The 17,348-nt window shown below is 38.8% G+C and overlaps 1 protein-coding gene across 1 annotated transcript in view; it reads right to left on the minus strand.

The window, feature by feature from the left end:
• Positions 1–14,775: 14,775 nt before the first annotated feature.
• Positions 14,776–17,348, minus strand: part of LOC123230605 (zinc finger protein 501-like) — a 95,949-nt gene continuing 93,376 nt past the window's right edge. Inside the window, exons 7-8 of the mRNA XM_044656735.1 lie at positions 16,217–16,255; positions 14,776–14,895 (exon numbers count right to left, since the gene is read on the minus strand). Of these exons, the coding sequence (XP_044512670.1) occupies positions 14,776–14,895; positions 16,217–16,255 (159 nt within the window). The remainder of the gene's footprint in view (positions 14,896–16,216; positions 16,256–17,348) is intronic.

Raw genomic sequence — 17,348 nt, forward strand, 5'->3', positions numbered from 1 at the left:
AGAAATTGAACAAGACATCAAATAACTCCCTAAGAAAAAATCGCCAGGGCCTGATGGATTCAAAAGTGAATTCTATCATACATTCAAAGAACAACTAATCCTAATACTATAAAAGTGATTTGATATAATAAGCAAAGAAGGAGTCCTACCAAACTCCTTTTATGACACAAATATGGTACTGATTCCAAAACCAGGTAGATCAAAAATAGAGAAAGAAAACTACAGACCAATCTCCTTAATGAACATAGATGCAAAAATCTTAAATAGAATACTAGTAAAAATAATCTAGCAAGTGACCACGAGGGTTATTCATTATGATCAGGTGGGATTTATATGAGGAATGTAAAGATGGTTCAACATTAGGAAAACCATTCACATAATTGACCACATCAACAAACAAACCAACAAAAATCACATGATTATCTCAATAGATGCTGAAAAAAGTCTTTGACAAAATACAGCATCCATTCCTATTGAAAACACTAGAAAGTATAGGAAGAGAAGGACCTTTCCTAAAAACAATAAACAGTATATATCTAAAATCATCAACAAGCATCATATTCAATGGGGTTTATAAATTAGAAGCCTTCCCAATGAGATCAGGTGTGAAACAAGGATGCCCATTATTAACTCTATTATTTAACATTGAACTAGAAACACTAGCAGTAGCAATTAGAGAAGAAAAAGAAATTGAAGGAATTAAAATGGACAAGGAGAGAAGATGGCATCATAGAAGCAGCAAGGCTCCAGACCTCCGTAAAGCCCTTCACCACCAATCAAGGACAAAGGGCTCTGAGGGAACAGAAAACCAAATATGACAACACAACAGAACTGGGGGACCCTCCAGCTGAACCCAACTTAAAAGGGACATGGAAAAAAAGAGAAAAAAAGCCCAAATTCTTGGAACTCTCTGGTGGGAGGGGAAAGGAGGAAGATCCAAGATCCCCTCCTCCACCTAATGTGCTGAGTCTCCAGTGGATCCTGGAATCTCTGGGTGGGCTGGGGCATGAGTCCAAGGGAGTGCCTCATTGGCACAACAGTGCCAAACTCAAAGCTTTGATCACAGACAGCAGGGAGGCTGCTGGGAGAGAAACCCAGAGAGGGTGAACATACCCTACATTTTGTGCTGCCCCCCTTCTCTCCAGTCTATGACCCTCAGGGGTCTCCAAGCCCTGTAGATCAACCACACCAGGGCTTAATCCTAGAAATTCAGCAGAATAGAAGTCGTCAGAGGACAGGGAAGCTCCAACAACCCTCCCCCACAGACTAGAGTGAATGATGCCAAACTCACTTATCAAGCTTTTGCCACTAGCTGGGGAAAATCTTATGTCAAGGCACTTGGAGCTCTTTAGATCTACCCCCACCTGTTTTAATACTATCAGTACATCAGACAAGAAGTCTTCAGAGGGCAAGGAAACTCCAACAACCCTACACCACAGACTATAAGGAAAGTAACCAAATTTACTTCTTTAGCTTTTACCACCAACTGGGGAAAAATGGGCCTCAAGTCCCACTAACCTAATTAATCAACAAAATAGAGAAGAAGCCCTCCCAGGGCTGAATAGTCCAAACCCACAGATAAAAATATATGATCAGAGGATCAAGATTACAGCCAGTTACAGGGGAGAAAGAAGGAAAAACATAAGTAAGAAAAAGAAAAAGGAAACCACAATTGACAACTTTTATCCAGAAATTGAACAAAAAGCAAATGTATCAGAAGAAGATAAAGGAACACCAAGAAAAACATAGAAAATTCAGTGAAATGGACACAGGCTTGGAAGAACTTAAAATTCTATTAAGACAAGAACTCAAAATTCAGTTAACTCAAGAACTCAAAATTCAAATAACTCAAGAATTCAGAAAACAATCAAAGAGGCTGAAGACAATTGGAAAAAGGAAATACATGATCTAAAACAAGAAAATAATATTTTAAAAGCCCAAACTGATCAGCTAAAAAATGAAGCAAAGAAGGTAAAAGATGATCTACAAAGAAAAACAGATCAGAAGGAGAAAGATGAGCAAAAATCCAGGGATGAAATTCAGTCTTTAAAAATTAGAATTCAACAACCAGAAGCAAATGACTTCACAAGGCAGCAAGAATATATAAAACAAAATTTAAAAAATGAAAAATTTGAGGAAAATATAAAACACCTCATTGACACAACCACAGATCTGGAAAACAGATCTTGAAGAAACACCTTAAGAATTATCGGTCTGCCAGAACATCGTGAGAAAAGAAAAAGTTTGGACATCATTCTATAGGAAGTTATACAAAAGTTTCCTGACATTCTCTAACAAGGGGGAAAAGTGGAAATTGAAAGAATCCAAAGATCACCTCTTACATTTAATCCACAACTGAGAACCTCCAGGAATATTATCGCCAAATTCAAAAACTACCAGACCAAGGAAAAAATATTACAAGCTTCAAAGAAGTAGTCATTCAGATATCAGGGATCCACAGATAGGATAACACAGGATCTGGCTGCATTTACATTGAAAGACCAGGAGGCATGGAACATAATATTATGGAAAGTAAGAGAACCAGGTCTACAACTAACCAGCAAAATTTACTATATTTTTGCAGGGGAAAGTATGATCATTCAATAAAATTGAGGACTTCCAAGCATTCATAAAGAAAACACCAGACTTAAACAGAGAGTTTGCTGATCAAACTCAGAACTCAAGAGAATCATCATGAGGTAATTAAAAGAGCAGGGGGGAGGGGAATCTTTTCTTTAAAGGACCCAATAAGTTGAATCGATTTCTATCCCTAGAAGAAAAGAAGATATTGGCAAATATTAAAAATTGTTATTACCAACAGAGTAACTAGAAGTTTACTTAGAGGGAACAGTGACAAATTGTATAGGATGAAATGTCAAATACACACACACACATACACACACACACACACACACACACACACACACACACACACACACACAAAAACCAGAGGGGGGAAAAGAAGGTAATATTAAGAAAATGGGAAAACAAACAAAATGGAGTAAATTTATATTCCATAAAGAAGAGCATGTGGTGAACAGGGAAGAATAACAATACACTGGAAGGGTGAAGAGGTTGGAGGGAGGAAATATTTAATACTTAACTTTATTGAAATCAGCTTAAAGAGGGAAGAACAATCAGATGCATTGGGGCAGAGAATTGATTCACGCCCTATGGAGAAGTAGAAGGATAATAAAAGGATTGGTGGGGAGGGAAGTAACACTAGGAAGGGAGAGGGTGAGAAGGGGGTAGCTTAAAAAGATCCTAAAGAAGAATAAGAGTGGAATAAGAAGGGAGAGGGGAGAAAGGGAAGTATAATAAGAGAGGAGATTAGGGGAACTGATTAAAAACAAATCATTGGAAATAGTAAAAGAAGAAAGGATAGGACAAGGAGAGAGAATCAAAATTCTGGGAATACACAGTTGATACTTATAACTCTTAATGTGAATGGGATGAACTCGCCCATAAAACAGAAGCAAATAGCAGAGTGGATTAGAAACCCAAATCCTACCATATGTTGTCTAGAAGAAATACACTTGAGACAGGCAAACATACATAGAGTAAAAATAATAAAAAAAAATATGGAGAAAAATCTATTGGGCTTCAAATGAGATGTCAGAGGTTGCCATCATGATCTCTGACAGAGCCAAAAATAAAAATATATCTGGTTAAAAGAGATAGGGAAGGGCAGCTGGGTAGCTCAGTGGAGTGAGAGTCAGGCCTAGAGACAGGAGGTCCTAGGTTCAAACCCGGCCTCAGACACTTCCCAGCTGTGTGACTCTGGGCAAGTCACTTGACCCCCATTGCCCACCCTTACCAATCTTCCACCTATGAGACAATACACCGAAGTACAAGGGTTCAAAAAAAAGAGATAGGGAAGGGGGTAGCTGGGTAGCTCAGTGGATTGAGAGTCAGGCCTAGAGACGGGATGTCCTAGGTTGAAATCCGGCCTCAGACACTTCCCAGCTGTGTGACCCTGGGCAAGTCACTTGACTCCCATTGCCCACCCTTACCACTCTTCCACCTAGGAGCCAATACACAGAAGTTAAGGGTTTTAAAAAAAGAGATAGGGAAGGTAATTACATCCTGATAAAAGGCAGTATAAAAAATGAAGAAATATCAATACTCAACATGTATGCACCAAATGGTATAGGATCCAAATTTCTAAAGGAGAAGCTACTGGAGTTCAAGGATGAAATAGATAGCAAAACTATTCTACTGGGTGACCTCAATGTTCCCCTATCAGATCTAGATAAATCAAACCAAAAAATAAATAAGAAAGAGATAAGAGAGGCGAATGAAACCCTAGAAAAATTAGAGTTAATAATATATGGAGAAAAATAAATAGGGACAAAAAGGAATATACATTCTTTTCAGCAGCACATGGAACATTCACAAAGATAGACCATGTGATAGGGCACAGAAACATGGCAAACAAATGCAAAAAAGCAAAATAATAAATGCAACATAATCAGATCATAATGCAATAAAAATAGTTATTAGTAAGAATACATGGAGAGACAAACCAAAAACTTATTGGAAACTAAATAATTTGATTCTCCAAAATGATTTAGTGAAAGTACAAATCATAGAAACAATTAATAATTTCATTGAAGACAATGACAATGATGAGACTTCTTACCAAAACCTATGGGATGCAGCCAAAGCAGGTCCAAGGGGGAAAATTATATCACTGAGTGCATGTATTAACAAATTAGGGAGGGCAGAGCTGAATAAATTGGGCATGCAACTTAAAAAACTAGAAAATGAACAAATTAAAAATCCCCTGATGAAAACTAAATTAGAAATACTAAAAAAATGAAAGGAGAAATTAATAAAATTAAATGTAAAAGAACTATTGAATTAATAAATAAGACTAGAAGCTGGTATTTTGGAAAAAAAAAAAGCTAAAATAGACAAAATACTGGTCAATCTAATAAAAAAAGAAAGAAGAAAACCAAACTAACAGTATCAAAGATGAAAAGGGAGATCTCACCTCTAATGAAGAGGAAATTAAGGCAATCATTAAAAAGGATTTCACCTGTGGGAAGCCGTTCGATGTATTAAAGCCTTGGGAGAAATAGGATCAAATTTAGGGCCTGTTATCTGGATTCCCTACGTGACCAATCCAGACTGAGGCAGTCTTTGTGTTTGGTCCTGGTCACCTGAGCCCCAAAAAAGCTCTGGTACCAGCAGGTAGGTTAATCCAAAATCAACTTGATCCCTCCAAGAGGCTATTAGGAGTCATTTAGAGAAACAGAGTCTGTAACAGATATTTTCTCTGGATCCCATTACAAAATCATCGGCAAGTAAAACTGTGTATGATTTTCTGCACTGCATGTCAGGACAGACAGAATGGGCCATCTAAGATAAAAATCTGAGGCTCCTCTTTTGACTCAGTCTTTGATCCCCACCTTTTTTACAATTCTTATTGAAGAGCTTTGAAGTGGCAGACCAGCTTCTACTGAGTTGATGACTTCCTTCCTTGATAATTGAGAAGCCTAAATCCTAACAAATGCTGCTTAGATAAAATCGCATATTCAGATTAAAACCAGAGTCTTTAGTCTGAATGCAGATTTCCATTGATGAGCATCTCCATGGGATATTTCCTCTCCCGGAATTATCCCCTGCTGAATTGGGGTTTGGAATTTGACCATTTGTCTTTGCATCTGTATTCTTTAGACTTCAATGGACTATGCGTGATTTATTGTCCCTTACCAAATATGACTCTTTTTTGTTCTTTGCTTGAAATCAGTATATAATAAACTTCCACGCCTGCAGAATTCGGAACAGCATGGGCTAACCACTAGTCTGGTTGTTCTCATTTTTCTTTTTCCTGTCTTATCAATCCGATGCCGTAAATGCCACTCAGAACCCTCAATTTTGCATGTAGAGGCTGGCTCTCTAAATTCACCCAATTATATGGCAATAAATATAGCACTTTAGGTGATATGGATGAATACTTACAAAGATATAAATTGCCTAGATTAACAGCAGAAGAAATAGAATACATATCAGAAAGAGAAATTGAACAAGACATCAAATAACTCCCTAAGAAAAAATCGCCAGGGCCTGATGGATTCAAAAGTGAATTCTATCATACATTCAAAGAACAACTAATCCTAATATTATATAAATGATTTCATATAATAAGCAAAGAAGGAGTCCTACCAAACTCCTTTTATGACACAAATATGGTACTGATTCCAAATCCAGGTAGATCAAAAATAGAGAAAGAAAACTACAGACCAATCTCCTTAATGAACATAGATGCAAAAAATTTTAAGCAAATACTAGGAAAAAGACTCTAGCAGTGAGTAAGAGGGTTATTCATCGTGATCAGGTGGGATTTATACCAGGAATGCAAGGATGGTTCAACATTAGGAAAACCATCCACATAACTGACTATATCAACAAGCTAACAAACAAAAATCACATGGTTATCTCAATAGATGCTGAAAAAGCCTTTGACAAAATATAACATCCATTCCTATTGAAAACACTAGAAAGTATAGGAATAGAAGGACCTTTCCTAGAAATAATAAACAGTATTTATCTAAAATTATCAACTAGCATCATATTCAATGGGAATAAGTTAGAAGCCTTCCCAATAAGATCAGGTGTGAAACAAGGATGCCCATTATTAACTCTATTATTTAACATTGTACTAGAAACAATAGCAGTAGCAATTAGAGAAGAAAAAGAAATTGAACGTATTAAAATAGGCACTGAGGAGACTAAGCTATCACTCTTTGCAAATGATATGATGGTCTACTCAAAAAATTCTAGAGAATCAACTAAAAAGCTAGTAGAAATAATCAACAACTTTAGCAAAGTTGCAGGATACATAATAAATGCACATAAATCATCAGCATTTCTATGTATTTTAAACACATCACAGCAGCAAGAGTTAGAAAGAGAAACACCATTTAAAAGCACCCTAGACAATATAAAACACTTAGGAAACTATCTACCAAAACAAACACAGGAATTATACAAACAAAACTACAAAACACTTTCCAAACAATTAAAAGTAGATCTAGGGGGTAGCTGGGTGGCTCAGTGGATTGAGAGCCAGGCCTAGAGACAGGAGGTCCTAGGTTCAAATCTAGCCTCAGACACTTCCCAGCTGTATGACCCTGGGCAAGTCACTTGGCCCCCATTGCCCACCCTTACCACTCTTCCACCTAGGAGGCAATACACAGAAGTTAAGGGTTTTAAAAAATTAAAAAAAACTAGATCTAGACAATTGGAAAAACATTGATTGCTCATAGGTAGGACGAGCTAACATAATAAAAATGACCACTCTACCCAAATTAGTTCCCCTGTTTAGTGCCATACCTATTAAACTACCAAAAAAAAACTTTTTTACTGAATTAGAAAAAACTATAACAAAGTTCATTTGGAAATACAAAAGATCAAGAATATCAAAGGAAATAATGAAAAAATGTGTAGGAAGGTTGCCTAGCAGTACCAGATATTAAACTATACTATAAAGCAGAGGTCATCAAAACAATATGGTACTGGCTAAGAGACAGAAGGGAGGATCCGTGCAATAGACTTGAGGTAAATGACGTCAGCAAGACAGTCTATGATAAACCCAAAGAGCCCAGCTTTTGGGACAAAAATCCACTATTTGACAAAAACTGCTGGGAAAATTGGAAAACAATATGGGATATATTAGGTTTAGACCAACATCTCACACCCTACACCACGGTAAATTCAGAATGGGTGGATGATTTAAATATAAAGAAGGAAACTATAAGTAAATTAGGCAAAGACAGAATAGTATATTTGTCAGATCTCTGGGAAAGGAAATATTTTAAAACAAAGCAAGAGTTAGAGAAAATTACAAAATGTAAAATAAATAATTTTCATTAAAAGGTTTTGTACAAACAAAAACAATGCAACCAAAACCAGAAGGGAAACAACAAACTGGGAAAAAAATCTTTATAACCAAAAATTCTGACAGGGGTCTAATTACTCAAATATACAAATAAATGTTGGAGAGGATGTGGCAACATTGGGACATTAATGCATGGCTGATGGAGTTGTGAACTGATCCAACTATTCTGGATGGCAATTTGGAACTATTCCCAAAGGGCTTCAAAAGACTCCCTACCCTTTGATCCATTCATACCACTGATGGGTTTATACCCCAAAGAGATCATAGCTAAAAAGATTTGTACTAAAATATTTATAGCTGCACTTTTTGTGGTGGCAAAAAAATTGGAAAATGAGAGGGTGTCCTTCAATTGGGGAATGGCTGAACAAATTGTGGTATATGCTGGTGATGGAATACTATTGTGCTCAAAGGAATAATATATTGGAAGAATTCCATGTGAAGTGGAAAGACCTCCAGGAATTGATGCAGAGTGAAAGGAGCAGAACATTGTACACAGAGAGTGATACTCTGTGGTAAAAAGAATTTTAATGGACTTCTGTACTAGCAGCAATGCAATGACCCAGAACTATTCTGAGGGATTTATGAAAAAGAACGCTACCACATTCAGAGGAAGAACTACATTAGTAGAAACATAGAAGAAAAACAACTGCTTGAACATATGGGTTGATGCAGACATAATTTGGGATGTAAACTCTAAATAACCACCCTAATACAACTATCGATAATATGGAAATAGGTCTTGATCAATAACACATGAAGAAAGCAGTGGAAATGTGAGTTGGCTATTGGGGGGGCATGGTGGAAGCAAAAACATGGATCATGTAACCATGGAAAAATTTTTCTAAAAAGTAAAAATTTAAAAAGTTTTACAAATTAAAAATAAAAGACTGTCCTTTGATCCAGCCATACTACTGCTGGGTTTATACAGCAAAGAGATCATAGGGGAAAAGACTTGTACAAAAATATTTATAGCCATACTCTTTGTGGTGGCAAAAACTGGAAAACAAAGGTATGCTCTTCAATTGTGAATGGCTAAACAAATTGTGGTATCTGCTAGTGATGGAATACTATTGTGCTCAGAGGAATAATGAACCGGAGAAATTCCATGTGAACTGGAACAACCTCCAGGAACTGATGCAGAGTGAAAGGAGCAGAACAAGGAGAACAATGTACACTGAGACTGATACACTGTGATACAATCGAACATATTAGACTTCTCTACTAGCAACAATGCAATGATCCAGGACAACTCTGAAGGAATTATGAGAAAGAAAGCTATTCACATTCAGAGGAAGAACTGTGGGAGTAGAAACACAGAAGAAAAACAACTGCCTGAACACATGGGTTGATGGGGATACTACTGAGGATGTAGACGCTAATCACCTTACTGAAACTATCAATAATATGAAAATAGGTCTTGATCAATGATACATGTAAAACCTAGTAGAATTGCGTGTTGGTTACTGAGGGGTTGGGGAGAGGGAGAGAACATGAATCATGTAACCATGGGAAAATATTCTAAATAAAATTCTTAAAAACACACATATACAGCAATTCGCCTTAACTCATCAATATCCATCTCAGGCCACTTTGGGCAATGTGTTTTAAAATAATCTTGGACTACTCTGCAACAATTGTTGACAAAGTGTTGTTTTATATATCTAATGTCTCTTTCTACAGAAATATCAAGGTCTAGGTACCTACCTCCCAGCTCAGTGAGCCTATTCATAAATCAGGAAGGTGTCTCATTGGATTATTTAAGGCAGTGATGGGTAAACTGTGGCCCATGGGCCAGATGCGGACCCCTGAAATGTTCTATCCAGCCCTCAGGACACCTGTATGGGCAGAGCAATGAACTACAGCTAGGGCTTTGGGTAGCTGGAGAGCAGAAAGAACTTCATTAATAATTTTTCCATTAGCTATAGATTTTCCAGCTGAGGTTAAAAATCTTCTCTGAATCCATAACATACCCACTGAATGACAAATTCCAAATGCTCATCTAGAACCTGTATAAATTGTTGCCTTTTTATCTTTGGCAATTATATAGGCATGTTTTAGGGCTAAGAGTTCTGCATCTTGAGCACTTAGATTTAAGGGGAATGAAGCTGACCACACAGTGGTAAATTCTGTGACTACAGTAGCTCCAGTGTAGCATATGCCATCCCTTATAAAAGAAGAACCATCAGTAATTAAAACTAGAACTGGATTGTCTAAGTGACTGTCCAGGAGATTATGTCGAGGCTTTTCAATCATGAACACTAGTGTTTCACAATTGTATAACAGTTCTCCTCAGACTGGTAAGTCAGAAAGCAAGGTGGCAGGATAAAATGTTGTACAACATTTTAAAGTAACATTTTCATTATTTAGTAAGGTTATTTCATACCTTGTAATTCTCTGATCAGAAAATGCCTGTGTTCTATGCCTTAGCAACAATGCTTCTACTTCACGTGGGCACATAATTGTTAATGGGCATCCCAATACTAGATCGACAGTTTTTGTTACTAATAAGGCAGTGGAAGCTACACCTCTAAGATATAGTGGTGCTCCTGAAGTTAAGGGGTCAAGCTGAGCTGAATAATAAGCAATTGGATGCTGAGAAGGTCCCAAAGTTTGAGTTAAAACACCTGAAGCTACTTCTTTCTGCTCATGTACATACAAAGTAAATGGCTTGTTGTAATCTGGGATGCCTAGAACAGGGGCATACAGGATAGTCTGTGTTAGATTTCACAGAGCTGACAGGTGTTCTGGCTCTAATTTAAGTGGATCAGGGACTGAATCCCTTGTTAGTGCTGTAAAGGGCTTAGTAATTTCACCATAGCAAGGGATCCATTGTCTACAAAACCCCATTGCTCCCAATATTGTTTTTATCTGCTTTTTAGTGGTAGGAGCACTCCATTTTTGAATACTTTCAATGCATTTAGGAGAAATAGAATGGGCACTAGCAGTTAAAATGAACCCTAAATATTCTACTTTGGGGAGACACCACTGAACCTTTCCTTTTTAGATCTTGTGGCCTCTTTTATGTAATTCTAAAAGAAGATGTTTCCTATCTTCTTGACATGTTGTGGCAACTGGTGATGCCAAGAGTTAATCATTCACATATTTAATTAACTTGCTATTTTTAAATGTTATATTATCTGTGTCTTGGCTCAAAATCTGTGCAAAAAGGCTGGGACTTTCCACATACTCTTGGGGCAAACAAGTTCAGGTCCACTATGAATTTTTCCAGGTAAAGGCAAATATATGTCTGGAATCCTTATGAATAGGAATTGAGAAAAAGGCTGAACACAGTGCCACTACCATAAAGTAAGTGACTGTACTGGGAAGAGAGGAAATTATTGTGTTTGGGTTTGAAACCACAGGATATCTTTTTATTACATGATTGTTTACAGCCCTTAAATCTTGAACAAATTGATATTGTGCTTTTCCATCTGGGCCTATTTTTGGCTTTTTAACAGGCAAAATAAGTGTATTATATTCTGATTTGCATGGAATTATTATTCCTTGCTCAATTAATGAATTTATTACTGGGGTGATTCCCTCAATAGCTTCTTTTGATAGGAGATACTGTAATATAAGAATTTTAACCTTGCCATGTTGGCTTAGGGTAAACCTGTTAGTTGCCCTGGATGGAATGTTGAAGGTTGCATGAGCCACAGGGTAGACTTCACCTGCCAGAGGGACCAAGAGTATAAAAAGCCCTGGAGACCCAGGGCTAGGTTCTGTTTTTCCCTGACTTCTCTCTGATCACTCACTTACCCTTTACCCCCCACCTGGGCCTGGGTGATGGGTGAGTGGAACGTGGGTATCTTAGGCCTAGAGTAATGTAGGGATTTAAGACCTAATCTTCTAGAGCAACTCAATAATATAATTATCATCACTGGCAAAATTTAGTCCAAGAACAACTTTATTTATCAATCAGAGACCGCATCCCTCAGACCCAGGGCTGCCTGCCCTGGGTCAGCAAAGACCATCCAAACAGGATCTCTACCAACTTTTAGTCAGATAATCTTCCAACATCAGATCTCAGTATTTCCTGACCCTCTTACCACTGCCTTGTTCCCTTACTCGGTTACCAATAAACCCCTTAGTTTAATCAGAGAATACTGTGGTTATTTGCCTACCATCACACACCAAGGAGAAAAGGCAATGGGAAGGGATTCTGAACAGTTTGTGTTGGAACAAACTCCATTGCTGAGGGGCAGGAAGTTCAACATCCATTTCATGCCAGCCTGCCATTAATCAACAGGGAGCTGCTTCTTCAGCAGGGAGGGACCAGTTACCAGATATCTTAAAGGAGCTTGGTGGCAATCAGTGAGGTTTCTCCGAATATTCAGTTGCCAGGGTTGGATCCTTGTTACATTAATAAACAAGTTTCAAGCCCAGCCCAGGTACAAACACTCCATCCTTACAATCAGCACTATCCTCCTGCTAGCCTTATTACCAGCTTAAGGCCCCTGTGACTCACTTATTAATTATAGTACTGAGGAATGGAGGCAGCTGGCCCACCTCTCATTTTAATCAGAACAGGAACAGCTGATTTAAGTAGGCCTACATCTGAAGATGTGGCCCAGAGAGACTTAGGGATATCATCTGGGATTTCAAAAGTAGGAGACTCTTTCACCTCCTGACTCTCTGAGAGAAGTACAGGGAACAAATTTAAAGAGTCCTCAGATAATTCTAATGACATAGAGCATCTGGAGCACAAACTATTGTGGCTTTAAGTTTACATAATAGATACCTTCCCAGCAAATTTGTGGGGGATCCAGGTTTTAAAAGAAAGGAATGTTCTATAGTTAGGGGTCCCATGTTTACCATGTGAGGAGAAAGTTTTGGGACCTTTTGAGATGTTCCCGATACACCTACTACATTTAGAGAGTCAATAGTCACAGTTTTCATCTGGTTTACTCACCAAGACTGATCTTGATGCTCCAGTGTATAATAAACAATTGTAATATGAATTTCTCACTTTTAGAGTTACATGAGCTTCCTTACTATGTGTGTGTGGGGGGGTGTATGGGGATAATTGGCATCAAAATATCAGGGTCTGGAAAATCAAAGGTTTCCCTTTTTGATTCCGAGGCCCTTGTCCCCCATTGCACCTTCATAAAGATGCTTGGGCATTTCCTTGGGCTTCCCCCTGAGGGGCATTAGCACCCTAAGTAGTTCAGGGGCAAGCTCCATGTAAGATATAGTATTGAGGGTCATTTGGTACGAGTTATAATCTTACCAATTTTTATTCCTAGCATTTTTATCATTCCTAAAGTTGCGATTCCTGGAATCATTATTATGATTATTATTCCTATCATTATTTTCAGTTATATTTCAAATGGGTGATATTTCTGGTTCCTACAGTTCCTACAGTTCATCATTATGTGGCCCTTCTTCCCACAGAAGTGGCAGGTAAGGAATTGATAGTTAGATTCTTGGAGAGGGGTTATAGTCTCTCTCTTATTTTTCAGTTTTTCTCTTAGCATTTTATTTTCTTATTTTAAAGTTTCTACTGAATCACTGTCTTCCTCATGTCTTTGTGCACAGAGCTTAAAAACATAAGATGCTACTCTCCTCAAATCCTCAAGATTCACAGAGTCCCAGTTTGGGCAGTCAGTTTTAAAGTAGTCTTTGACCACTTTACAACAATTCTCAACAAACTGTCTACGTATTTGTCTAATATCCCGTTCTCTGGCCCCAAAGAACAGGATATTAGACAAATATTGTCCACCTCAATAAGCCTGTCCATAAACTGGGAGGGAGTTTCATTGGTATATTGTTTGGTCTCCCCGAATTTTGACAAGCTTTTAGGTGTATCAGAGCAAGTTTTCATGGCTGACAATAATGCTTCTCTGCCATGGCATAATTTTGTGTAATCTAAGTCAGAATTATAATTCCATTTTGGATCCCAGAGGGGTCATTTAAGTGCTCCCCTACCTTGCTTCTGATTGGCCAGAGAGATGATTCTATTTTTTTCACCGTTTTTCAGAAACTGTTCTAATAGATTTTCAACAACCTTCCAATTGTGGTCATAAGTTTAGAAAATATTCTCTAATTTTTTTTATAATTAAGATTGGTTGTTTCAAAATTAGGCATATCTTCTTTGAATCTAGCTAAATCTTGAGGGTTGAAGGGTGTATGGTGTCGTATAGACACCAACTCCCCACTTTTATTGAAGGTGGGTACTTCCCTTAAGGGGAATAAACTTTGGGCTACATCATTTTTTGTTCCTGTCTCTAGACTCCGTGCCTGATGATTAGTGGGGTAGGGAAGGGAAGGGGGAGGAGTAGGTAAGCTGAGGGGAAGCAGTTGGGGGAAGGAAGGGTTAGAAGGATGAGAGGTAGGTGGAGCAGAATGGGAAGTGAAGTGGACAGGGGAGGGACTGGGGCAAAGGAGCAGTGGTTAGGGACTGAGTCAAGGGAGGAAGGGCTGGGAGCTGGAGAAAGGGAGGAGGAATAGGAGGCATCAGGGACTGGGGAGGGGTTGAATTGGGGAGGGACTGGAGCTGGAACAACAACAGGAGTAGGGTGTGGGACAGGTTGAGTGGAGGGTGTGGCAGAAGCAGAGTTTTGTAGGGCAGGGTGGGACAAAGATTCTGATAATGAAGAAGTATGGAGAGATAAGTCTCCCTTACTCTGGGGTTTTTTAGAGTTCTATTTCATGGAAGCCATTAACTTCCCTAATTTCTCCTCAATATTGTCCAGTCTACCTGAAGTGTGTTCTTCCTAGAGAAACTGAGATAAATCTCCTAATTGTATCTCCAGCACACTTAGGGTATTTCTTAAGTCTCCTTGAGAGAAAAAAAAGATAAAAAAAACTCCACATCCTATTATTATAATTATACTCAGGAACAGTGCTAAGTATATACATTGTCCTGCTCATGGAACCCCCAGGAGGCTCCTCTGACCAGGTTCCAGAGTACGTGTCAGGGAGGAAGGTGGAAGAAGCCTGCCAGGGTAGGTGGGGGATGGGTGCAGGACAGCCCTGGGGCTCTGATCCTGGAAGAAATGGGGGCCCAGGAGAGGCCCTGCACCTTAACAGAGTCTCCTCAGGGGCTGCATGAGGGCAGCACTGAAGCGGGAAGAGAACTGAGGCCAGCAGAGTTATCCAGGGATGAGAGGAGGCGAGGGCGCCCCTGAGTGGTAGCCAAGGCCAAGTGCTCGGGGAAAGCTAGCTGGCCTTGGAGGTGCCCCCCCACCTTCTCTCTCTTGCCTTTGAACCCAGAGCCAGCCTGGCCCCATTCTCAACCTGGAGCCCTGCCCCTTCCCCCATGATCTGGCCCTGGAGGCTGGCTGTGCCCCCTCTCTGGAGCCTTAGGAGGGACCTCCATGACCCCCTAACTCCCTACCCCCCCCCAGCCCAAGTGAATCTCCAGTAGGAAGCTGAAGGGCTCCTCCATCATGAACCTGGTGTTAATTGGAATTTGGGAGATGTCATTTAAAAGTATATATATTTTTTCTATGGACACGTGGGAACTATCAAACTACATTTCCTGTGGTCCAACAGGTTTCCGGTTCCGCTTCTTTGGGTGTGGGGACGCCTGCATCACCACGCATAGGACAGTTTAAATGGGAGGAGAATCCGAAAGGAAGCTCTCTCTCTCAGCTAGCAAGCGCAGGCAATACAAAAGGTAAAAAATGGCAGAGGCAGTTTGAATACTTACAGGTGAGGTCTTATATATATTTTACCAGCATGGCCATGGCTTTAATTAAAATACTAATTTATATTATTATACCAGTCCTTATTATTTTTAATCGTAACACTGGCAGCCCCCAAGGATGGGAGAGCCTCCCATTCACTCAGCACTCTGGGACCAATGGGAGGTCGGGGATTCCTGGCTTCCCATTTCTTTGTTGGCCACTTTCTCCCCTGTGGCTCCTTACTCCCTGGAGTCTGTTTTGGATTAATTGGCTGCTTTTGAACTTGTTCCTGTTACATCTGTGACCAACTTGGAGCATCTCTGAACCTGTACTGTGAGAACCCCTCTTCAGCCCCTCTTAGTTAGTTAGAGACCAGCTTAGTTAGATATCTAGTTAGTTAAACTATTAGGCTATTCTTTAGAATAGAAATACCACTCTCCCTACTTCCCTCAGTCATTACCATTGAACACCATTTTGTTAGCACTTCCTGTCTCCTCTTAGGTATAAGAACCCACTACATTGGTTTTTCCCTGGTTGGTAGTTTGTCAGTTACAAATCAACTAACATTCCTGAAACTCACATTCCCCATTTGGTTTACCTGTGTTCCCCTGTCTGTCCTTCCCTTGTGAAGAGTGAGTGTGTCCTCAGTTTATTATTAATTCCACATTCCCAGTATCACCTTTTTCGGATAGGGCTCCAGAAGTCCCAGCCTGAGAGCCTAAAAGTCAATTAACAAGAGTTTTAGCCATAAGGCCCACTCCAGGGAAGCTAAGGGAGTCAGCCTTTTTTCACTCACCATGTGACAGTTCAAAGGGAGAGATTTAAGAACAGTCTCACCAAGGTCTCAGATCCAGTAAGCAGTATCTCCAACTTGAACTCCAGCTCCAAGAAACAAACAAGAACTCCCCCACAGGAAGTTGTCACTCCCTTATAAAGGCACTTCTTTTGTGTCACTTCCTGTGCCTTCCTTTACTTTACATGCATCAATCACAACAAAGGATTTGCTTAGGACTTCCCAGGGGGCAGTCAGTCAATTCTTATTTGTCACCCACTCTTGCACACATGGGTCTCAGACCTCCCAAACTTGAGAATTAAGTGGTGGCATTTACACAAGGGAAGGAAAAAGGAAAATTATACAATGAACAGTTACAAAGTTCAAAGTACAAATCAAACATATGCAACCAAAAAATAAGCAAAATTAACAAAAAACATCAAAATAGAAATACAAACACAAATTTCATGCAAAACATTAAAATCATAAAATACTATTCTTAGAAACGAATACATAAAAATTATATTACTATTGTAATGCACAAACAACAAAGTTATAAAATTTGAAAAAGTAAAATTAACACAACATTGGATAAGTCTTTATGCGAAAGTTCAACCAATCTATTAAACTTACTTATGCAAAATACACTTGAAAGTAGATAAACATTTAAAACAATCTTATTCTAACTTAAACCTTATTCCTACTCTGCACAACTGAATTTTTACATATAACTGTATATATAAAGAGCTTAACCAGTATAAAATATTAACTACATACATATTATATATATACATATATACATACAATATATGAATGCTATACATATATGTTGTGAGCCATAGAGAAATAACATAAAATGTGAATCCCATCAGATCTAGCTGTAGCTACTCTGTGACTCTTTTCATTAATAAAGGTTTTTCTGTGTAATAAATCACTTTAATTCAAAAGAAAATGGTGTATATGTGGGAGGCCAATAAGAGAAACAGCCTCAAATAGATAAAAATCTGAGACTCCTCTTTTGACCCCTTTTATGATCCAC

The sequence above is a fragment of the Gracilinanus agilis genome, chromosome 1 (assembly GCF_016433145.1).
Source record: "Gracilinanus agilis isolate LMUSP501 chromosome 1, AgileGrace, whole genome shotgun sequence".
In the NCBI taxonomy this organism is placed as follows: domain Eukaryota; kingdom Metazoa; phylum Chordata; class Mammalia; order Didelphimorphia; family Didelphidae; genus Gracilinanus; species Gracilinanus agilis.